At 53.9% G+C, this 22,364-nt stretch overlaps 1 protein-coding gene across 1 annotated transcript; it reads left to right on the top strand.

Annotated features, from left to right (window-relative positions):
• ASIC4 (acid sensing ion channel subunit family member 4) lies at positions 1–22,319 on the top strand. The gene is made up of 10 exons (XM_031957983.1): positions 1–840; positions 16,647–16,791; positions 17,167–17,294; positions 17,650–17,812; positions 17,955–18,011; positions 19,174–19,327; positions 20,475–20,566; positions 20,698–20,777; positions 20,990–21,094; positions 21,289–22,319. The coding sequence occupies exons 1-10, from the start codon at positions 259–261 to the stop codon at positions 21,400–21,402; spliced, it is 1,620 nt and encodes a 539-aa protein (XP_031813843.1). The 5' UTR covers positions 1–258; the 3' UTR covers positions 21,403–22,319.
• The last annotated feature ends 45 nt before the right edge of the window (positions 22,320–22,364 follow it).

Here is a 22,364-nt window from a genome sequence, read left to right as displayed (position 1 = left end):
CAGCTGTGCTGCTGCTGATAAGCGAAGCCACAAGGAGACGATCGAGGAGAGAGACAAGCGGCGGCGGCAGCCAGGGCTGCGGAGCTGCTGGGAGTGTGAGCAGCTCCCCTCCCTCCGCCCCCTCCCCCTCCTCGGCTGGAGTTTGGAGGAGCGGCTGCTGTCACCAACCACTTGGGGAGAGGAGCCCGGGCTGCCAGGCGGGGAGGGGACAGCGGGCAGGGACTCTCCGGCCGGCCAGGTCCGAGCAGCCAGGGACAGATGCCTATCGAGATAGTGTGCAAAATCAAATTTTCCGAGGAAGATGCCAAACCGAAGGAGAAGGAAGAGGGGGACGAGCAGAGCCTGCTGGGGGCAGCGTGCCAGGGGGCGCCCCCGAGGGACCTGGCCACCTTCGCCAGCTCCAGCACCCTGCACGGCTTGGGGCATGCCTGTGGCCGGGGACCTCGAGGGCTGCGCAGGAGCCTGTGGGCACTGGCCCTTCTGGCCTCCCTGGCCGCCTTCCTTTACCAGGTGGTGGGCCTGGCCCGCAGCTACCTGGCTCGGCCTCACCTGGTCTCCCTGGACCCAGCCGGGGTAGCCCCCGTCCTGGGCTTCCCCGCCGTCACCCTTTGCAACATCAACCGCTTCCGCCACTCTGCTCTCAGCGATGCTGACATCTTCCACCTGGCCAACCTGACGGGGCTGCCCCCTAAGGACAGAGACGGACACCGGGCAGCCGGCCTCCGGTACCCCGAGCCGGACATGGTGGACATCCTGAACCGCACTGGCCACCAGCTGGCTGACATGCTCAAGAGCTGCAACTTCAGTGGCCACCACTGCTCCGCCAGTAACTTCTCTGTGGTGAGTCCCACTGGCTGGCTTGCCCCTGGCTCTAGGGGGGGCCATCTGGGCTGGGGTGGTGGGATGGGGGCTCCCTTTTTCCTCCGCCACCAGGATCCTTGCTGGGGTCTCTCTTGGGCTTAGCGGTCCCTCTCTCCACTCTAGAGCCACAGCTCTTTGGAAGCCTCGAGGGGCTTGCCCTGTCCTTGCTGCTCCCGCCACTGCAGCACTGCCACGGCTTGGAGGGGGCACCCTGGTGCCAGGGGGCTGGCACTGAAGGGATGGGGCAGCCCCCGGCTGGAGCTCAATGGGAGGCTTCTGAGTCCTGCCACTCTAGAGAACATCTTTCCAGAAAGTCAGGGTTTATGTCTTCTCCCCCCTCCCTATTTTCACCCTTCTCTGACTCCTGCTGGCCCCCTCCCACCTTGGGCAAGCAGCAGAGTCAAAGGTTGGGGGCTCAAGGGATTGAAGGAGAGCAGGCGAGGAAGGATTTGGGGGGCATCTTGTGGAGCTGGCACGGGCACTACCTAGAAGGACCTCGTGGACATTTACACAGTGCCAGCGTCTTTCTCTCTCACACACTCCCCCTTTCATGTTGTCCCCCATGCTCAGTTCTGGCTTTTTCACTCAGTCGTTAACACTAACAGCTCTTTCTCTTTTATAGTCTGTGGCTCTCACACTCAGGCTCACTCATTCATTCTTAGGTGCACAACTCCTCCCCCCCCCCCTTTCAAAAAATCCCTCATCCTGGCCACTGTTTCTTACCCACACTACTACATCCCTGTGTGCTGGGTTTGGGGTACACCTCACACGGATCACTGCTCATCGCCATCCTCAGTGTCGGGGTCTTGGAACACAGGAGGAGCAGGGAGGGCCGTTATCCAGTGTCATTCCCTCCCGTGATTACCATGATCTCTCTCAACTCACACTCTGCATGTCAGGAGCTCATTGATACACAGTAGGCTGGTGGGGCTGTCTCTGTATGGGCACATGCACAGACCCAGACACTCTGCTCCGGGAGTTTTGATTCCTGTTTCTCCTGTGTGTACACACACACACACAATCACACATATACACAATCTCACACACACACACAATCACATGGAATCACACACACACACAGTAGGCATGAAAACCCTTTGCCCACTTGCTCATGTATGTCTCTCACACAGAGATGCTTTCCTGCACGTGGTGTTTGGGTGACAGTGTCTCAGGCACACAGTCCATGTTCAACTCACACCATGCTGGCTGGGTGTATACCCCTCCTCCCCCATTTTTACTACCAAGCCTACACACACACACACACACACACACACACACACACACACACACACACACACACAAAATCCCTCTCCTGCCACTGAATTGGCCACAAGATGGAAATGCAGAGATAGGAGAACCAGGATTCCCTGTGAGCTTCTCAACCCAGACCTTGCCTGAGCATCAGTGGGACACATGCCCTCAGCAGAGTAATATACAGCCTATCATTGCAGTCAAATGGGCACGACTCCATGCTCTCCTCCAGAGGGGACTATGTGCCATGGGACAGTTTTGAAGGACCAGGGATGTCTTGTCCATGGGCACAAGCAGAGGCTGCATGCATGGGAGAAAGGAGCATGGGATGGGGGAGGAGGAGGGATTTGTTAGTGGGAGAGTGAGCAGAGAGTCCTACAAGAGACGTTTCTCCCTGGAGGACATATGAACAGTGAGTGGAAAGGGGCTGGTCAGGGAAATTGAGGCATCATGCTCACCCTCTCATTCTCCTTTTCTTATATCCCTGAGTTTTATCTCCCTGCAGAGACTGGGAAGAATCAGAAGGTGGGATATAGAGTTGGGGGGGGGAGAAAGTGGGGGCACAGTTCTCTGTGAGGTTCCCACTCATGTTTGTCATCTCCCTGGGGTGAGATTCCTTTGCTTTTTCCCTGCCCACCCCCCAAATCGGGAAGGAACAGAGACTGGTCCTAGCAGGTGCTGATGGGGGCCAGAAATCAATGGAATCTTTGTGCCTACAGAGCCGGAGTTTGTATTTCAGGGCCTGAGGGGGATGGGAGGGGGGGAAGAGAGGAAAAGGAAAGGGAGGGGGATCCAAAGGGGGAAGAAAGGAGGAGAGATGGAGAAGTGGGGGGGGAGGTGGGGGGAGGCAATTGGAGTAAAGGAAGATAGGGAGAAAGGAGGGAGGAGGGAGAGGAGAGGAGTAGAGTGGGGAGAAAGGGAAAGGCGAAGATAGAAGAGAAGAAGGAAGAAGGGAGGGAGAAAACTGGAGGAAGGAGGGAGAACAAGGAGAGATTTCTTGCTGTGGTCTGGGAAAGGAGAGCTGGCTAGAGCATTTGGAAGCAGTGTTCTCCCCTGTTTTGGGTCAAGCAAGCTCATAGGAGGAATTCCTTGGACTCATGGTCTGGTCAGGGTGAGAGTGATGGGGAAGGGTTGTGTGGAGGGTGCATTTTTCTTGGGTCCTTTTGATACTGATAATCTGGTGACATGAGGATGATGGGAGTTTTTAGGGATTTCTTGCAGGAGTGGCTACAAGACAGTAAGGACTGGGTAAGAAGCAGAAGACATGTAGGGGAAAAGCGGTTCACCTTTGGAGATGTATTGTCCCTTAGCACTAAAAGGCCATTGTCTCTTAACGCTGTTTCCTTCCCACCCCCATCCTCCTTCCTCTCTTACAACTGGAAATTCTGAATCTGATTCTGATTTTCATATTGGTAGGAAAATTATGGGATCTGTGATAGGATTGATCGGTGGTAAACATGACATCTAGCACGGGGATGGGTCTGTGATGAAAATGGGGACTGTGATAGGGATAGATCTGTGAATGATGAAGGGAATTCTGATATTGATTGGACACTGGGCGATGAGATGGGTCAGCCAATTAGAGAACGGGTCTGAGGAGGGGGTTATTGTCCTGTTTTTTTTTCTCTTACCTTCCTCGATCCCTCCTTCCCCACTCCCCACTATGCTGTGACCTTTCCTCTGGAATCCAAGTTAATAAATGTCACATTTTCCAGCCTATTTTTACTTTGGGTAATGTTCCCTCCCCCAGTCCTTCTCAGCTGCTGCTCTATCTAGCTACTGCTACCACTTCAATCTCTCACCCCCACACTTTGTTACCTCCCCCACTCCCCCAACTCATTTCCCATCTCTCCATTTACTTTTCCCTCCCATACTTCTACCTGTTCTCACTCTTACCCATTCTCACTGCTCTTTACCCTCCCTGTCTAGTCTTCTCTGTCCACTCTAGAGCACTCGAGGAAGCACCCCATATTTACTGAGCTGCAGCCCCATGCAGGGGCTCTGCCTCAGACACAATGAGGGATTAAAAAAGAAGACGTGGTCCCTGCCCTCAGGGAGCTTACAGCCTAACACATCCTATGTGAAATCACAGCGAAAGACAACAGCTGTTACAGAGGATTTCACGAGGCAGTTTATGATTAATCACCAAATGATGTCGACACTCAGGAAGTGCTATGAGTTCAGAGAAGGGAGAGAGCCCTCATGCCTTGGGAAGGCCTGGGAAAGGCTCACTGAGGAGGCCTTGGGGAATGTAAAAGGATTTGCCGGGGCCAAAAAGAAATATTCCTGGGAGGGGGGGAGATTTTAGAAAATGCCTTTCCCCCTCACAGAGCCTCAGCCCTTCCTGCTCTTCCCTTCTCCCAACAAGGCACAATTTCAGTGGAATCTGCCCTCTGTCCGCCGCTTCTTCAGTAAGTCTCATTGCTTCCCAAGTACTGGGACAGGTCTGGCTTGGGACTGCTGTTTGGGTGGGGGTGGAACTGAAATCTGAGGTATAATAATAAAATTAAAGTGCGCCACGACAGCACTTTCCAAGTGCCAGACACTGTGCTAAGCACCTTACAGGTATTATCTCATTTGATCCTCACAAGAACCCTGGGAGGAAGGTGATATCATTACTGTCTCCATTTTACAGATTAGGAAACTGAGGCAAACAGGGTTAGGAGATTTGCCCGGGAGCCCACAGCCGGAAAGCCTCTGGGGCCAGATTTGAATTTGAGTTTTTCTGACTGCCGGCTCGGTGTTGTGTGCCCTATGGGGCCATTTACCTTCTCTTGCAGTGTCTGCCTGGGAAGATGGTTGAATGGGTGTATTCCAGTCCCTCTAAGCATTTTCCTGGCATGATGTGGGGCTCAGTCAGGATTTAGTGGGATTTTTAGAATGAATAAATCAAACAAGAACGACAGCACCTCCTTTTCCTTCTATCTCACTTCGAGGTTTGCGGGACATTTTCCTCTTTTACTGGCGCACAGGCCAGTAAAATGGGCAGGGCCCTAGTCATTACCACCATTTGTGGGATGAGGAGATAGGCAGGAGAGGCCCAGGGTTGTCCAGAAGCCCCCCAACTAAGGAGAGGTGGAGGAGGGATTGACATCCAGGGCCACTGACTTTCTGTCGCATCACACTGTCTTCCCAAGGTTTGTGTGAGACGGATGGAGACTGGGCTTGGAGTCAGGAAGACCTGACATGCACCTCAGTTTGCCTCAGTTTCCTCATCTGTAAAATTAACGGCATCTCTGACCCAATGGGGTCACAAAGAATCAGACACGACTGAACTAATAAGATGTATGACTTCGAAACTAAGGGACAGCACTTGGAGCCTTTCTGATGGAGAGCTGAGGTCCAAGAATGGGGGGGTCAGGGCCCAGGAGGAAGTCCCAACAATCACATTTGTCTACCCAGCATTTCCCATTCACCCACGCTGATTATCTCATTCTCCAGGCAGCTCCGTGGGGCAAGAGTTACGTTCGTTTTGTAGATGAGGGAACCCAAGATGAGGGATGAGGACCCCTGCAAGGTCCCACCCATTACAGAGCTTTACTCTGTGTCGGGCTTCCGAGGAGGGTGAAAGTTTGGTCCATGTGGTTATGGGCTGTAACGTGGGGAAATCTCAGAAATGGGATTCGGGAGAGTGTGGAAGCTGGGAAGGTAGTTGGAAAAGTGAAATAAGGGGAGAAGTCTACATTAAATGTCTGTATATGGGTACACACATGTATATGGGCAGTTAGGTGGCCCATGGGATAGAGCACCAGCTCTGGAGTCAGGAGAATCTGAATTCAAGTCCTGCCTCAGACACTTATGAGCTGTATGATTCTGGACAAATCATTTAGCCATAATTGCCTCCACATATAAAAATACGCACATACATATGTATAGCATATTGTAATATACAGCACATTTTATATATAGTATGTATTTTTATATAATGCAAACATTTAAGTCCAGATTGTGTTTTATTTCTGCTTCGCCGTTGATATTGTCTGGTGGATGGCACTGTTTGATTTTGGAGTCAGGACAGAGGGTTTAAATCTGACCTCTGTTCCTTTTTGGATGACCTTGGAAACTCCACTCTACCCCTCTTTCTAGAGCCACAAAATGAGGGGGTAGGACTGGCTGGCTTTAAGGTCCCTTTGAGTTCTGAATGATTGTTTTCCTTAGGTGGGGAAACTGAGGCAGGAATAAGATGAGTTTCCCAGAAGTTAACAATTAGCCTTAGTCAACAGGTCCAACCCATTTTACAGATGAGAAAACCAAGACCCAGGAGCATCAGTTTTACCCAAGGTCAGTTGGCAAGTATCCCAGCAGAATTAGAATGCAGGTTTTAGGACTCCCAGAGCTTCACTCTTAACATGTTATTGCAGATGCCAGCAAGGGCAAGAGAAAAAATTGCTTGCCCCTGTTTCTCCTCTCACCAGACTATCTGGTACCCCTATTTCCCCTTCCTGACTAAGCCCCATTCCTACCCTTCCAATTTGCTTTTTTTTTTTTTTTTTTTTTTTTTTACTTCCCTCCTTTGAATGGCATGACTAATAATCACTCACCTGGTTCTCCTTCCTCTTTGCTAATCAGGCACAATTAGACAAGGCCACTTCCAGCTGGGCAGTCCCCCATCCCTCCCCCTCTTATCACAGCTCTTTCCCCCCCCTTTCAGGTCAGCTTCGGGACAAAGGGGACTGAGACCTGGTTTGGGGTTCTTCTCTCCAACTTTTAAGCCCCTAAGGTCTCAATTCCTTTCTTTTCTCTGTATGTCATTCCATCTGGCAGCCTTAGCCCCCTCAGACCTAGTTTGGGGTCCTTTTCCTACTTTTAAGTACCCCCCAAGATCTCAGTTCCTTTCTTTTCTCTGTATGTCATTCCATCAGGCAGCCCCAGCCCCCTCCCCTTCAGTCCAGCATTGAGACAGGCTAGTTGTCTCTGCTCTGTGTTCCCTTGTTACTACCCCTTTCCTTGCTGCCTTTTCCTGGCCCCCGATACCCCTCTGCTTTCCCCACCGAGGGCCTCTTGGAGGCCAGAGAGAGGCGCAGGAGGCTGTTGGGCCCTACGGGGTCTGTTAATCTGACCAATTGCAGCTTTTTATCCAGGCCCCTGTTTTCTGCCTCCTTCCAGAGGTGCTTTTTTCCTGTTCTTGGATCTTCCTTTTGGCTGCAGCCCCATCTGCCCTCACCCTTCTCTCAGGGGGCTCCCTGCCTGGATGAGGGTGGGGAGGCCTTGCTCCATAGGGAATCCAGCACCAAGGATGACCCCACAAGATCTGGATTCCTTATTGTTGGGGGGATGGGGGCCTGAAGGGAGACCCGCTCAGAGGGTGGGAGGGGGCCCTGCAGAGCCGGCCCTGACCCGGCCCCACTCTGCAGAGGCCCCCGCCGGCCTCTTCATTAATCAGGAATCAACCGGGAGCCCAGCTCATTATCAGCTTAGCTCCTCTATGGAGCTGCCGGAAGATGCTGATTAGTGTTTGTAGCAATGCTCCCTACTTCTCCCCTCCTGGACCCCCACCCTGCTCCCTGTCACTCCTTGCACTGCTCCCCACCTGCTTCCCCCTTCCTCTGCTACTTTCCTTCCTGTGCAGAATTAACTCCCCAAATTGTCTCCATCCCAACCCCCCCCCCTTCCTCTGCAGTCCCGGGCCTGATTTGTTAGGAACATGACAAGATCTGGGTTGAGACAAGGAGGATGGGGTGTGGGGCAAGGGGGCTGGGGTGGGAGGTGGGGGGGAAGATTTAGTTTGGAGGAAGGAACAGGGTTTTGGCCGGGAATACCTGGGTCCCGTCTGTGATTTGGTAGCCAGTGACGCAAGACAGTCAGGCTGCGGCCGCTCCAGATCCTGTTTGTTGGGGGTTGGGGGGGGGGAAAGGCCACTGGCTTCCAGGAATGAGGGGGAGCCCGAGGCCCAGGGAGAAAACCCGTGGTTCCTCCTGCCTCCCAAATGACGAGGATGCTGGGGCTCCGGCAGTCAAGTGTTCCACAGTCCATTTCTGGCTGATCTCTTCAGCCTCCAGCCGGGCAGACATGGGAGGAGGGAGGGAGCGTGGACCCTTGGGGCAGGGGGAGGGGCAGGAAAGAACCCCCCCACCCCCTAAAGGGGCACCCTTTTTGGGGTTTCCCCCACCCCCTGTCCTCCCCTCCTAAAAACCCAAAATGGGCTGGACTGAAATGGGGGTGTTGGCCCGGGAGGGCCCCTAGGGAAGAGACTTCACACAGGAGGGCAAGGAGGGTCAGGAGGATTGGAACTGCCCCGTTCCCCCAGATAAGGAAACCCCCTTCCCACCCCCCTGGTCCCGGGCCCCATTTCCCCCCTGGGGGGCACCCCCACCCCTGAACAAACCCAGGGAGGAGTTCAGGGAAGAGGCACGGGATGATTAAGGGGAAATGGAGGATTGATTTAGGAGGAAAGAAAAGCACAACCGGGTGCTCCAGGGTTGACAGGACAGGATAATCAAAATGTGAAAAAATACCAAGGGGAGGGAGGGAAGGAGGCTTCTGGGGGCAGAAGGGCCACGCCCTTCCCCGGGGGCAGGAGGCCGGGGCCCCCTGTGGCCCCGAAGGGGGCCAGGGAGGGCCGGCAGGCCCTTCGAGCGGGGACGGGCCAGGGGAGCCGCCCAAGGGAGGGGCCCCCCCGGGAGGGGGGCCGTCAGACTCCGTCCACCAGACGGCCCCTACCCTGGCAGAAAAAGCTCCCTCCCCTTCCCGGCCCCCCCCCGCGCCCCTTTGAACCCCAAGACCCAGTCGCCCTTCTCCCCGGGCCCCGTCCCCCCACCACACACCCAGGGAGCCCCCGACCGTCCCCTCTGCCCGCTCCCCCCGCCCCTCTCCACCGGCCACCTCCTCGCGCTGCTCCCCTCAGCTCCCCCCTCATGGCCGCTGTGGAAGCCTCTGGCGCTTCTTGAGCGGAGGTCACTTTGCTGAGGAGCTGGGAGCCTGGGGAATGCAAATGAGGCAACCCAGAGAGGAGAAGGGAAGGAGAGGAGACAGGAGGGAGGGAGCTGCATGTGTGATGGATGTATGCCAGGCCGTGTAAGTGTGCAGGAGAGAGTGGATGGATGTGGGGCTGGAGCCGGGGGCCTCCTTTACACATGGTGTCATGGGGGGCGGGGGGAGGCCTGATGGGCTGGCAGGGCCAGGGCCTCCTAGGGGGGCAGGATGGGCTGGCAGGGACCTCCTTAGGCATGGGTACCACAGGAGGGGGCAGGACCCACTGGCAGGGCCAGGGCCTCCTTAGGGGGGCATGCCAGGCTGGCAGGGGCTTCCTTAGGCATAGTATCATGGGGGGGCGGTGGGCTGGCAGGGGCAGGGCCTCCTAGGGGGGCAGGATGGGCTGGCAGGGGCCTCCTTAGGCATGGGTACCACAGCAGGGGGGCAGGACCCACTGGCAGGGCCAGGGCCTCCTTGGGGGGGCAGGCCTGTGGTGTGGGATTACAGGGATCTTGTAATGTCTTGTGTAACGTGGAATGAATGTTGGGCTGTGGGCTTGGGTTAAATGTAGATGTGTAGAAAGCTGAGTGGGTGCCGGGAGCTTGGAGGCTGAGTGGTGGTTGGGGTTTGCGGGAGTTGAGTTGTGTAAGGCGGAGGGGGTTTGGAGGGTCTGGTCTGGGAGTGTGGGGTTGGGTCAGGGAGAGGTGCTGCAGGGATGAGCCGTGTGGGGGCTGAATGGGGGCTGAGGGGTCTGTGTGTGTGTAAGGCTGAACTGGAGCCTGGAGAACCTGGGGGAAAACCTGGGCTCCATCTTGTGCCTGTCATCTCATGCTCTCCTTACCTCCCAAAACAGAAGGGGACATTTTTCTCTCTTGAAGAACAAACTACACTCTACCCCTGAGCCCCTAGTTTCTGCCTTAGCCGGCCCTTTCTCTCGCCCACCTCCCTTGCACATCTGACACACACTGAAGATGGCTGGTAGGGGAGAGTGAATTTAAGGAAAGGGATCATTTAGGAGAGAGGTCGATGTGAAGAAAATGGAATTTCTGAGTTTTGTAGAAGTAGTGGAGAATTTGCAAGGAGCTCTTTCCCCTCCATCCATCCCATCTACTTCCCTACCCTGCTCTCCGAGAGCCAGCCCTTGGATCCATCCATCTTACTCCCAGGATTCCTCATTCCTCTTTCCTGAAGTCACCTCGTTTCTAGTCGGGTTTCACTGGAGCCAGTTTGGGTGGTAACCCCCACCCCCACCCCAATAGCATCATCATCATCATTTTTGTCATCTTCATCTCCTTCCGGTTCTCCTGCTCTCAGCTTTCTAATTTCCATTTCTTTTTTCTAGAGATCACGGGCAGGTAATAATAGTGCTTCCACTACTACTCACAATTTACATGTGCTTGAAGACAAAGACAGATTCTTTCAAGGCACAGTTACCCCCCAGTGGGTGGCGGGAGGAAGTAGGCAATCCTTGCCCTTCGTCCTGGGGAATGTCGGGGTAAAAGCTGGGTGCGCGCGGGTCTGCGGGGCTGTGAGTGGAGGCGGTGTCCTCCCCTGCCTGGAAGGACCGGGAATATGTTGGAAGAGGAGTTGCTCTAAGACCGGTGTCATCTGCACACAGACCCAGATGTACCTTGGGAAGGGTGCTAAGTCCTCTCGTGATTAAGCACCTCATCCGTTATTCCGATCGGCCCTGCTCCCCGAGTTCTGTCTGTTTCTAGAGAAGTGGGGAGCCGGGAAGCTGCAGAAGCGCCGGGACCCCCTCTGTGCCTCAGCTCGAAGGGATCCAACCCAAGGGGGAGCTGCCCCCAGCTGCCTCCCCCTCCCCAAATCTGCCCGCAGACTGAAGGATTCAGGCTCCCGGGCTGGGGAGCGGGCGTGAGGGTTAGAAGCCAAGAATGGGGAGCAGGGCAGGCGGATTCTTAATGGGGGCACTGGGGTTGGGGGCAGCTAGGGAAAGTCTGAGCTCCTTGGCGGAGGCAGAATGCCCAGAAGGCAGCTGTGATAAAGCCCGGCCAGAAGATTAGCTCTGGGATTAGCCCAGTCTCTGCAGCTCCCCGGCTGCCGCTTATCTCCCGGAGGCTCGGCCCCCTCTCCCCACCGAAGCTCTGAGCCCTGGCCCCACTAATTGCCTGTTAACCCCGTGGGCACTGTGACTGAAGGGAGAGAGAGGAGGGGGGGCATCGGGAGAGCAAGAGCCCCGCGAGGGCACGGCGCGGAGAGCGCTTTCCTGGGGAATGGGAGCCCGGTGGATAGATAGAGCCCAGGGGACTGATAGAGCCGAGCACCGAGTTTAGCTCAGGACAGATCTCTCCAGATCTCAGATTACTGTCTCTTGTTGCAGAGTGGGGAGGAGGGAGTTGGGAGGCTGGGAAATGTGCCCAGGCTGTCAAGGGGAAGGAGGGAGGAGTGTCAGGGGAGGAAGGGCTGGAAAGGCAGGCTGAGGGACAGAGTCGGGAAGGTGGACAAGCGGAGACCGGGGGTCACACAGGCACAGACCCACAGAACCACAGAGGTGCAGAGATGCAGAGGCCAGGGAGACAGAACTGAGGGCCAGAAATCAGGGGGGCAGAGAGCTGGGGAGCAGGTCAGAAATCAGAGGACCAGAGAGCTGGGGAGCAGGTCAGAAATCAGGGAGGCAGATCCATGGGGAGCAGAGGGTCAGAAATCAAGGGGGCAGACAGCTGGGGAGCAGGTCAGAAATCAGGGGGTAGACCAATGGGGAACAGAGAGTCAGATATCAGGGGGGCAGACAGCTGGGGAACAGAGGGTCAGAACTCAGGGGGGCAGACTGATGGGGAGCAGAGGGTCAGAAATCAAGGGGGCAGACCAATGGGGAGCAGAGGGTCAGAACTCAGGGGGGCAGACCAATGGGAAGCAGAGGGTCAGAAATCGAGGGGACAGACATCTGGGGAACAGAGGGTCAGAAATTAGGCAAGCAGGAAGGAGAGAGGTGTATGCAGAAAGAAGGAGGAGAGCTTCATGCTGGAAGGGTAGAGGGGAGGCTGAAGAAGCGAGGAGAGGGGCCTCCAGGGGACTGATGGGGAAGAGAGCAGCACCCTTGTTTTTGGCCCTCTGGCCCAGGACCTGTGCCGGCCCCCCTACCCCCTCCCAGCCCCACCTGGGGCAGCCTGTGGCCAAGGAGACGCGGGCAGCCACGGCTCTTGTGGGACGGAGCGGCCGTGCCGTCTCCATGGAAGAGGCAGCCGGGCTGTGCTGCCACCAGAGTTCTGCCACTTAGGAGCCCGCAGCTCCACCCGCTGCCCGGCCACCCCGGGGGCTGTTTCCGGGGCAACGATGTGGTCTGCCTGGCAGTCAGTGTCGCACGGAGGGGGGCGGCGGGCAGCGGGCAGCTCGGCCTGGCCAGCTCCTTCCCTGTGGACTCCGCCGGTTGTTTCCTCCTTTCCAACCATTTACGGGAGATGTGGGGAAAATATATATCCAAACTTGGTGGGAGCTGAGCATCAGCCCAACTCAGCATCTTAGGGAGGAGAAAATGGGGGGCTAGGGGGCAAAGGTGATGTAACTGGCTCAAGTAGCAGAGCCTAGCCTCTCTTCAAGCCTTCTGCCTCCAAATCCAGCCCTTTTCACTGAGAGAGACAGTGTGCCAGAGGTCCAGGGTAAAATGCATGGGCAAGATGGGCTGGGCTGGAGGCTGGGGAGAAGCCCCAGAGCCCCTGGGGGAGGGCGGCAGTTAAGCTTCCTGATCTCCCTGACTTTGTACAGGATGCGACCTCCCACTGTCCTCCCTCCTTCCCCTCCTCCTTGTCCTCTCCCTTTTCCTCTTCTCCTCCTTTCTCCCTTCCCCTTTCCCCTCTCTCTCCCTTCTCTCCCTCTTTCTTACCCTCCTCTCCCTCCCCTCTCAGCCTTTGTCCCTCCCTTCCTTCTCCCTTTCCCCTCTTCCTCCACCCCTTCTTTCCCTTCTTTCCTCCCTTCTTCTTCCTCCTCCATCCTGTCCTGTCCTTCCCTTCCCCTTCCCTCTTCCTCCCTTCCTTTCTCCTCTCTTCTTTTCTCCTCCTTTCCTCTCCTCTTCTCCTCCTCCTTCCCTTCCTTCCTCTTCCCTTCTCCTCCTCTCCTTTTTAAAAAGCACTTTTAAAAATGTCTCTCATTCATTTTTCTTGTATCATTTTGCACCATAGTTATTTATCTAAATCTGCTTGTCTCCCAGGGCCTAACACAGGGCTCTTTATGTGCCATAAATATATATATAGTCAGAACACACACACCTAAAAAGAAGAGGAAGGAGGGGAAAGAATGAATGGAACTGATTTGCGGGGCAGCTAGGTGGTGTAGTAGATAGAACTCCAGGTCTGGAGTCAGGAAGACATCTTTAAACACTTTCTAGTTGTGTGACTTTGTTTACCTCAGTTTCCTCATCTAGAAAAATGAGCTGGAGAAGGAAATGGCAAACTATCCCCATACCTTTGCTAAAAGAACCCCAAATGGGTTTTTAGATCTGAAGAATGAATGAACAATAGAGAGGGACTTGGTCACAATGATGAACCTGGAAGGAACTCCTTGCTGGGTAATAGGGAGTGGTTTAACAGGGACTAACAAAGGAAGGGCAGGAGGAAGGGATGAAAAGGTAGATTGGAAACATTTAGACCTAAGGTTAGAGAGGAGGAAAGAAGAGTAATGGTCAAGATTCGGTCCCCTCTCTTCTTGCTAAAGTGAAAGGTCAGCCTATGTCTAGGAACCTTCTTAAGACTGCGCTGCTGGCTGCGGGCAGGGGCTGTGAGGCTCCTGTGACAGAACGGGTGAAAAGCATTTTGTCAATCCCAAAGCACAGAATGAATGGCAATTGATGTTGCTAGGTTGTTATTATATGTTTCACAACAGTCTACTACAGGCTTCCAATCAGGTGATGACATCTCTCCCAGATCCTTCTTTTGCATTCCTGCTGAGCTCAAGCAGTGTTTATAGAGAGACAAGGGTGTTCTGGTAAATGTTGAACACTGTATTGCACTGGGGGAAAACCTATGTGCACCTACTTTTAAGATTGATTGGTATTATTAACATTTTATCTATCACTTCCTTGTCTAGACAATCAACAAAATAATAAATCAAGCCCTAATTTGTGGAGACTGATTTTTGAGATATAAATGCTAGCATGCAAAATTTAACAGTGGACTCTGAGCCGGTTAGACTTGATTCCAGCACACCCCTAGGCTATGGGAGGGAATGCAGGGACAGGATGCCTTTTAGAGAAGGCACCCAGGAGCCAGGTCTGGAGAAGATAAAGCTGCAGGATTTGGCCGATTGAGGTTGCTTATTGGGGTGGAAGGCTCTCCAGTTCCATATCCATCACCACCATCTGAATTCAGGCTCTTGCTAACCCTCTCCTGGGTTATTCTAATCCCCTCCTAAATTGTGTCCCTGCAGCCATTATCTTCTCCTTTCAATCCATCCTTCCCACAGTTGCCAAAATAATCTTTGTACTGCACAGGGCAGAACAAATCACTTGACTCTTCAAAAATCTCAGTGACTCCCTATTACCTAAAGGGCAAAATACAAAATGCTTAGCCCGGCATTTAAAGCCCTTCACAATCTGACTCTGCCTTACCTTTCCACATTTATTTCACTGGATGACTCCACATGGCAGCCAAGCTGGCCATTGCCTGACCTTGCTTTGCCTTTTCCCACCTTCCTGCGTTCCTCTCTGGAATGGCCTCTCTTTCCATCTCTCTGCCTCTGGAAATCCTTCTCTAGATTCCAGGCTCAGCTCTGGGGCTGCCTCTTCCACAGATTCCTTGGTCGTTCTCATAGGTCCCCTTTCCTTATATTTTTACACAATGTCTGGGTCACTTCGTTTTTGGCACTTGCCACTTCTTCTGCCTCATCTCATACTCACAGAAGCAGGTCCCTGATCCCTCTCCCCTTAATAACCCAATATGCTCTCAATGCGTTTTTGTTAAATTTGCCCAGGTTGGGGATATGATGCTTTAGAGCTGACTTCTCTGATAGCTGCAAGCAGACCTTTTCTTGGCTCCTGGGAAGGAGGTGGCTGAGGGTCATTTCCCAAGGTGTCTCTGCTCCTGCATAGAAATACTAATTTCAGGTGGGATGACGGCTAAGGGGAGTATAGTGTCCTCGGACCCAGGAGAACTGAAGGCAGGGGGTAGGAACAGGACCTCCTATTTCATTGTTACAGGGAAATCCTAAAGGAGGGAATTCTCTCCTAGTGCAAGCTTCTGCCTTTTTAGAGTCCTCTGAGTGTTTCCTAGAGCAGAGAGAGATATTTTCAGGACCTCCTATTTCATTGTTACAGGGAAATCCTAAAGGAGGGAATTCTCTCCTAGTGCAAGCTTCTGCCTTTTTAGAGTCCTCTGAGTGTTTTCTAGAGCAGAGAGAGATATTTTCCCTACAGCAAAATACACTCCATCTACTACTTCCTCTCTCCCTCACCACTCAGTCCAAGCTCTGTTCCTTGGTCCCTGACTTTCCCTTCTCTCTGTCTGTGCTGTATCAGTGCCATCTGGTGGATGCTGGGATAATTCCTCGAGCAAGGAGAATTAAGGATGCAGAGAATGGGGAGGGATGCAAGGAAATTTGGGGACAGATCAGAAGGTGGGACAAACTAGGGGAGAGGGACTATCCCAAGAGAGAGGCCAGCTTCTCCTATCTTCTCAATGACTTGGATTACCTGAGCCCCAAGGAGGGATGGCAAGTGCCGTGGCTCAGTAAACAGTTCTGGGCCTGGAGTTAGCAAGACCTGACTTCAAAACTGGCTTCAGTCTAAACTCAGTTTCAATTGATCAATGATGGACAGAAGTAGCTACACCCAAAGAAAGAACTCTGGGAAATGAATGTAAACTGTTTGCATTTTTGTTTTTCTTCCCGGGTTATTGTTACCTCCTGAATCCAATTCTTCCTGTGCAACAAGAGAACTGTTTGATTCTGCAACATATATTGTATCTAGGATACACTGTAACATATTTAACATGGATAGAACTGCTTGCTATCTCGGGGAGGGGGTGGAGGGAGGGAGGGTAAAAGTCGGAACAGAAGTGAATGCAAGGGATAATGTAAAAAATTACCCTGGCATGGGCTCTGTCAATAAAAAGTTATTTAAAAAAATAAATATAAGGCAGATTAAAAAAAACTGGCTTCAGACACTTACTAGGTGTGTGACTGTCTGCCTCAGTTTCTTCAGCTGTAAAAGGAGCTGGGGAAGGAAAAGGCAAACCACTCCCGCATCTTTGCCAAGAAAACCTTGGAGAATGCATGAGTTGGACATGACTGAACAAAAATATTTGTCAAGGCAGGGTTGGACTTCAGAGAAGCTCAGGGCCACTGTATCCTTGCTGTGAATATATATATATTAATGGGCAGCTAGGTAGTGGAGTGGATAGAATACTCAGCCTGGAGTCAGGAAGGCTTATCTTCCTGAATTCAAGTCCAACTTCAGGCCCTGGCTAGCTGTGTGAGCCTGGGAAAGTCACTTAATTCTGTTTGCCTCAGTTTCTTCATCTGTTAAAAAAAAAGGAGCTGGAGAAGGAAATGGCAAAGCCCTCCAGTATTTTTGCCCAAAAAACCCCACAAATGGGGTCATGAAGCATCGGCCATGCCTGAAAAACAACAACAAACTTTTAATGGTAACCTCCCTTTCTCACCTTTCCCCCCAGGTATATACTCGGTATGGAAAGTGCTACACCTTTAATGCTGACCCCCAGAGTCCTCGGCCCAGCAGGGCAGGGGGCATGGGCAGTGGTTTGGAGATCATGCTAGATATCCAACAGGAAGAGTACCTGCCCATCTGGAGAGAGACCAGTAAGAGCAGAAGATGGGGGGATCCCCCCTACCCTTGGCCCTTTCATTGGGGGGGATAGGATGAACCTCGGTCTTAAGTAATGGTTGAATGCTGTGTTGGGCTGAGGGTGAGTGAGAATGACTCAAGAAAGAGAATGAAAAACCAGAGCAAGATTTCTGGTGTGTGTGTGGGGTCTTAATCAAATGGAAATTTATCTTTTAAAAACGCTTGGAGCAGAGAGAACGCGTCCACCCGAGTTTCATGTGAGTGTCTCTTTCTCTGATGGGGGAATGGCCTCTGGTCGGGGGCCACTGCAGGGGGGCACGGTGGCCGGCCAGAGAAGCCTGAGCTCATGAGAATTCCGTCTCCTCATCTTTGGGCTTCTTCCTCTGCAGATGAGACGTCATTTGAGGCTGGCATCCGGGTTCAGATCCACAGCCAAGAGGAGCCGCCATACATTCACCAGCTAGGGTTTGGGGTGTCTCCGGGCTTCCAGACATTTGTGTCCTGCCAGGAGCAGAGGGTGAGGAGGGCGGGGAAGAAGGTGAGGGTGGCCAGTGTGGGCAGCTCTGCCCTGAGAAGCCTTTGATCGTTCTGGATCCTCCAAGCCCAGTGTGCACCGGCCCGGCTCTGGGGTCTGAGGAGCGAGGTCAGATGGAAGGGGCTGTGTTTTAGGGGGTGGGGACTGGTGTGGAGAGCTCCTGGTCTGCAGAAGGACTCTCAAAGTCAGAGGATCTGGTTTCAAATCTTGCCTCTGATAATTACTCTCTGTGTGACGGGAGCCTCCGTTTTCTCATTTGTAAAATCAGGCTGGATTAGATGGCTTCTGATCTAGCCCTAGATCCACTGTGACCCTCTGATCCTCCTTTATTTCTCAGCTGACATACCTGCCCCAGCCCTGGGGTAACTGCAGGGCTAAGAGTGAGGGAGGGGAGCCAGAACTCCAGGGCTATGCGTCCTACAGTGTCTCAGCCTGCAGGCTGCGCTGTGAGAAGGAGGCTGTGCTGGCTCGCTGCCACTGCAGAATGGTTCACATGCCAGGTGGGTGCCCCCGGGAACCCCCTTCCTTAGCAGCTTGTGCCCCGGGGCCCTGCGCTTGTACCTGTGCTTGTGCCATCCAGAGGGCAGGGCTTGCATGGCAGGGAAGGGACTGTGGACTCCAAGGACATCTCCTCTCCCCCAGGCAATGAGACCATCTGCTCTCCCAACATCTACATTGAGTGTGCAGACCATACTTTAGGTAGGTGCTCCTTCTTCCCTCTTTTCTCTCCCTCTGCCTCCCTTTCTCCAGTTCCCCATTCCCTCTGTCCCTTCTCCCCATCTCACAGAATCACAGAACTTAGAATTCACCTAATCTCAACCCCGCCTGCTGGATAAATCTGGGACATCCTTGATTCTTAATCACATTTGCTTGAATATTTCCAGGGGTGGGGGGCTTGCCACCTGATAAGGCAGCCCGTCCCCAGTTAGATAGCACTAACAGTAGTTTCCGTGTGCTTCCCGAACAAACCGGGCTCCCTTTGGCATCCTACCTGCTGGTTCTGCTTTTGTTCTCTAGCTCCAAGTAGGATCAGTTTTATCGCTCCTATAACAGGCCACCAGATAGTTGGAGACAAGTCTCTCCCTAGTTCCTCATCCCCAGCCCAGCCCATCTACCTTCTCATTCTGCATCCTCATCTTTCCCTTCTCTTGCTTACCCTGCCCCCCATTAACCTCATACCCCGACTCTCTATCTCCTCTCTATCCCCTTAGCAGGACCCTCCCTGGCGGGGGACGGGAAGTGCCGTTAAGTCTGTGGGATTTAGGATTGGGGACTCAGCATGACTTTGCAGGTCAGGAATCTAGGTTCTGCCATCAGCTTATTGTAGGACAAATAAATATTTTAGCCTTCCCAGGGTAGGGGGGAGAAATCTCCTGCTGGAAGCATCACCTCATGTCCATATGGGGCAAACCCATTCCGTCCGCCCAGGTCCTTTTCCTGTGACATTATCTGTCCCCTGGCCCTGGCTCCCTTTGTCCCACTCCGGCTCCTGCTTGCCTTCCCCTGAGTTCCATGTGGCACATTTTCCACCACGAGTGAGTCTGGACTTGTGCCAAGTCGGGGGGACCCAGACTAGGGTATAGTCAGAAGACCCAGGTTGCTGAGAAGTGTCTCAGGGCTGAGAGAGCCCTAGGTGGGCAGCCGTGGGAAGGATCTTAGACCATTAGGATTATACTGGATGGAAGGGGTAGGCAAAGGGAACCCAGAGGTGGAAGAGTCACACCCAGATTTTGGGTGGGGGAGGATTTTTCTTGTGAAGATACCTGCCTGACAGGACTGGCACACACCCCTCTGCCAGCCAGTTCCCCTTGAAAGCTCTGATCTTCTCTAGTCCATCCCAGATGGAACTGTTGTATTGCAGACTCTCTGGGTGGGGGATCAGGAGGCCGCTGTGCTTGCCCCCTGCCTTGCAACCTGACGCGCTATGGGAAAGAGATCTCCATGGTTCGGATCCCCAACCGGAGCTCGGCCCGATACCTGGCCAGGAAGTACAACCGAAACGAGACCTATATACGGTACAGGAAAGATTGGGGGGCCTAGTGTGGTGAGGAGGCAGGGGCAGCTGCAAAGGCCTGGAGAGGGCTAAGGGTGTGAGGGAGGGGGGAATCCTGGGAGGCTGCGAGGAGACTTCCCCCATTAGGAACAAGAAATGGGGCAGGAAGGGGATATAAGGGTAAGGGTGAAGGATGGAGTGTCACTGTATGTACCTGCATCCAGCCTCTGCCCACCACAAAGTCAGGCCCATAATAGAGATGTCTTAAAGGGAGAATTTAAAAGTATTTCCCAAAACACCTGCTCCATTTTAGACAATTGCTAAGAGTGTGAACGAACGAATAAGGAATAAAGGGGTTGGTAAGATACAGGTGAGTAAGACATAGCCCCTGCCCTCGAAAAGTTTACTGTCTTGTTGGGGGGGGGGGCAAAATCAAAAGTAAATGCTCACTTCATGGGACTGACTACGAAAACTGAGAGAAATGGAGAGCAGAGACATTGCTGTGATAGTCAGGGGAGTTTCATGGAGAAGGTAAAGTTTGGGGCTGAAGGATTTAGATAGGTTATGGGGGAGGGTTGGAGGGCTTGGAGCAGTATAAGCAACAACGGGGAGGTTTATGATCCTGCTGTGTTTGGGGGGGGGGTAGTCAGGAATGGAACAGAGGGAAGTATGATGGAGTAGAGATGTTGACGTGGGCCCAAGTGGGAGCCATGGTAGGACGGAGAATTTAGACTTCCTGTGTTGGGTAGAAGCAGCTGTTGTAAATTCTGGAAGGAATGAGGCAGGGGCTATTTGAGACAGCAGAAATGAGAGGGAATAAGGATTATCATCCAGTGATCAGAATTGTAAGGGCCCTTGGAGGTCATTTAATGCTTTGCTCTCCAAGGTGAGTCCATTCTCAGAGAGAGTTTGGGGGCTGTGCCCTGTCTCTTTTTATTATGGGAGACCCAAGCCCCCCTGGGGGATCCCCAAGGGGAAGGTGGAAGCCACCAGCTCTTTGCCCTGAGCCCTTGCTAAGGCTTCTGGGGGGCAGGGAGCGAGGAGGAGGCTGGTTTCTCCTGCATCCATTCTCTGTCCCTTGCCAACCTACCTGATGCCCTGCCCATGTTCCTTACCTGACTCCAGTTCCAAACTGCTTCCTGTCCTGAGCCTGTTGAATGTTTCCACAGAGAGAACTTCCTGGTCTTGGACGTTTTCTTTGAAGCCCTGACCTCGGAGTCGGTGGAGCAGAGAGCCGTCTATGGGCTGTCTTCCCTGCTGGGTGAGACCTGTCCCCCTCCCCAGACCGAGCCCCAGATGGCCTTGCAGGCTTGGCGCCCTCTCCTCCCCTCCCCGCCTCGGGCCTCCCAACCACCTGCTCTTCCCCTAATGCACTGCTATTTCTATCCCCAGGTGACATTGGAGGTCAAATGGGGCTCTTCCTAGGGGCCAGTGTCCTCACCTTTCTAGAAATCCTTGATTACATCTATGAGGCAAGGATGGGGCCTGGTGGGGAGGAGTGTACAGCCCTCAGGGCCAGAAGGGTGAAGGGACTGGAGGGGAGTCACTCATGGGGAATGGTGGGGACTTTTCCGGGATGTCTTCCCCTCATCTGGTACACAAGGGCCCTCTGGGCTCTAAAGCTACAATTCTGTGCTTCCCCCAATCCGCCAGACTCATTACCCTTTCTCTGACGCCTGACTAGGTGTCCTGGGACCGGCTGAAGAGGACGTGGCGCCGCCCCAAACCACCCCTCAGGACCTCCGCGGGAGGCATTTCCACCTTGGGGCTGCAGGAGCTGAAGGACCAGGTAAGGGGAAGCTCCCAAGATCTGCCCCCCCCCCCCCCCCCCGACCTCCGCTCCCTCCCCTCCCCCCCCCGGACACCCCCCCCGCCTTCTCCCTCTGCAGGGAGAGTCCTGGTGGTGAGCCCGACCTCAGCTCCCTCCCCTTCCATGCTAGGACAGGGCGCTGACTGCTCACCCTCATGCCTGTTGTCCTGCAGAGTCCGTGTCCGGGACGAGGCTGTGCTGAGGGTGGGGGCGCCAGCAGTCTGCTCCCCAACCACCACCACCCTCACGGCCCTCCCGGGGGCCTTTTTGAAGACTTCGCTTGCTAGGAAGGTGCTCTCAGAGGAGGGAGACAAGGGTCTGGACTCCTACACGGTTCCCTGGGTGGAGCCAGGGACTCCCCTCTGAACCTGCTCCTTCCCCCTTGGGGCAGAATACTGTGACTCCCAGGACTGAAAGGGCCAGTGGGAGCTCCAGGGAGTGGCAGGGAAAATCAGCTGCTACCCCTCACCTCTCCAGGAGCTAAGTCCGGGCCATCAGCTTCTTTCTCTCCTCTGTCCCCACTTCCCCCGGAATCCTCACTCCCAGGAGCCCAGACTACTCCACCCCTGCCTTGGACCCAGCTGAGAGCAGGAGGGGCAGGACTGGTTCAGGGCCAGGGTAGGGAGTGTCCCTTGGCAAGGGCAGGTGGTATGTGCTCTTCCTTGCAGAATAAAAAAACAAAACAAACCCCTCTGTATATTTGTAAATAGCTGGGAGGGTGGGTGGGGGTGAAATAGGGATGGGAGAGGGCCAGCAGTGATCCCAGAGAGGTGTTTGGGCTTAGAGAGTGGGAGCCTTGAGACTAAGTAAGTATGTGGGAGAGAGAGGGGATGAAGGGCTTCTGGGCTGGCCCTAGTTCAGGCCTCTTGGCACAGCCCCATCCTCTGTTAGGGTAAATGGGAATGGCCCCAGCTGGCCTGGTCTGCCCCCCCAATGCACCCTCTGCCCAGCTCCCGGTCCTTCCCTTCTTAAGGCCACCTTTTCCCTGAACCTCCATTCCTGCTTCCTTTCAAAAGACCCTAATGAATCTCTGGGCGGGAGGCCTGTCAGACCTGGCTAAGCTTGGTTGGGGGGGCAGGTGGGTAGGGATAGGAGGAGAGTCCTTTCCAGGACCCCTCTACCAAGGCTCCCTCCCCTGCTCCCAACCTTGGGTCTGAGTTTCTAAATCTGTGAAACAAATGGAAATAAAAAGTCACAAAATATCGGCTGTGTGTGGGTGTGCAGTGCGACACAGTGTACCTAGACCTGA

The sequence above is a fragment of the Sarcophilus harrisii genome, chromosome 3 (assembly GCF_902635505.1).
Source record: "Sarcophilus harrisii chromosome 3, mSarHar1.11, whole genome shotgun sequence".
NCBI lineage: Eukaryota > Metazoa > Chordata > Mammalia > Dasyuromorphia > Dasyuridae > Sarcophilus > Sarcophilus harrisii.
The sequence above is the reverse complement of the archived record's forward strand: the minus strand, read 5'-3'. Positions and strand labels throughout refer to the sequence as shown.

What these genes read in the sequence shown, in the direction of transcription:
- ASIC4 (XM_031957983.1), top strand. Translation starts at nt 259, where the DNA reads ATGCCTATCGAGATAGTGTGCAAAATCAAATTTTCCGAGGAAGATGCC. An exon ending in TGTCCTGCCAGGAGCAGAGG is followed by an intron (nt 17,295 to 17,649) that starts GTGAGGAGGGCG and finishes TTTATTTCTCAG; the next exon opens with CTGACATACCTGCCCCAGCC. An exon ending in CAGAATGGTTCACATGCCAG is followed by an intron (nt 17,813 to 17,954) that starts GTGGGTGCCCCC and finishes CCTCTCCCCCAG; the next exon opens with GCAATGAGACCATCTGCTCT.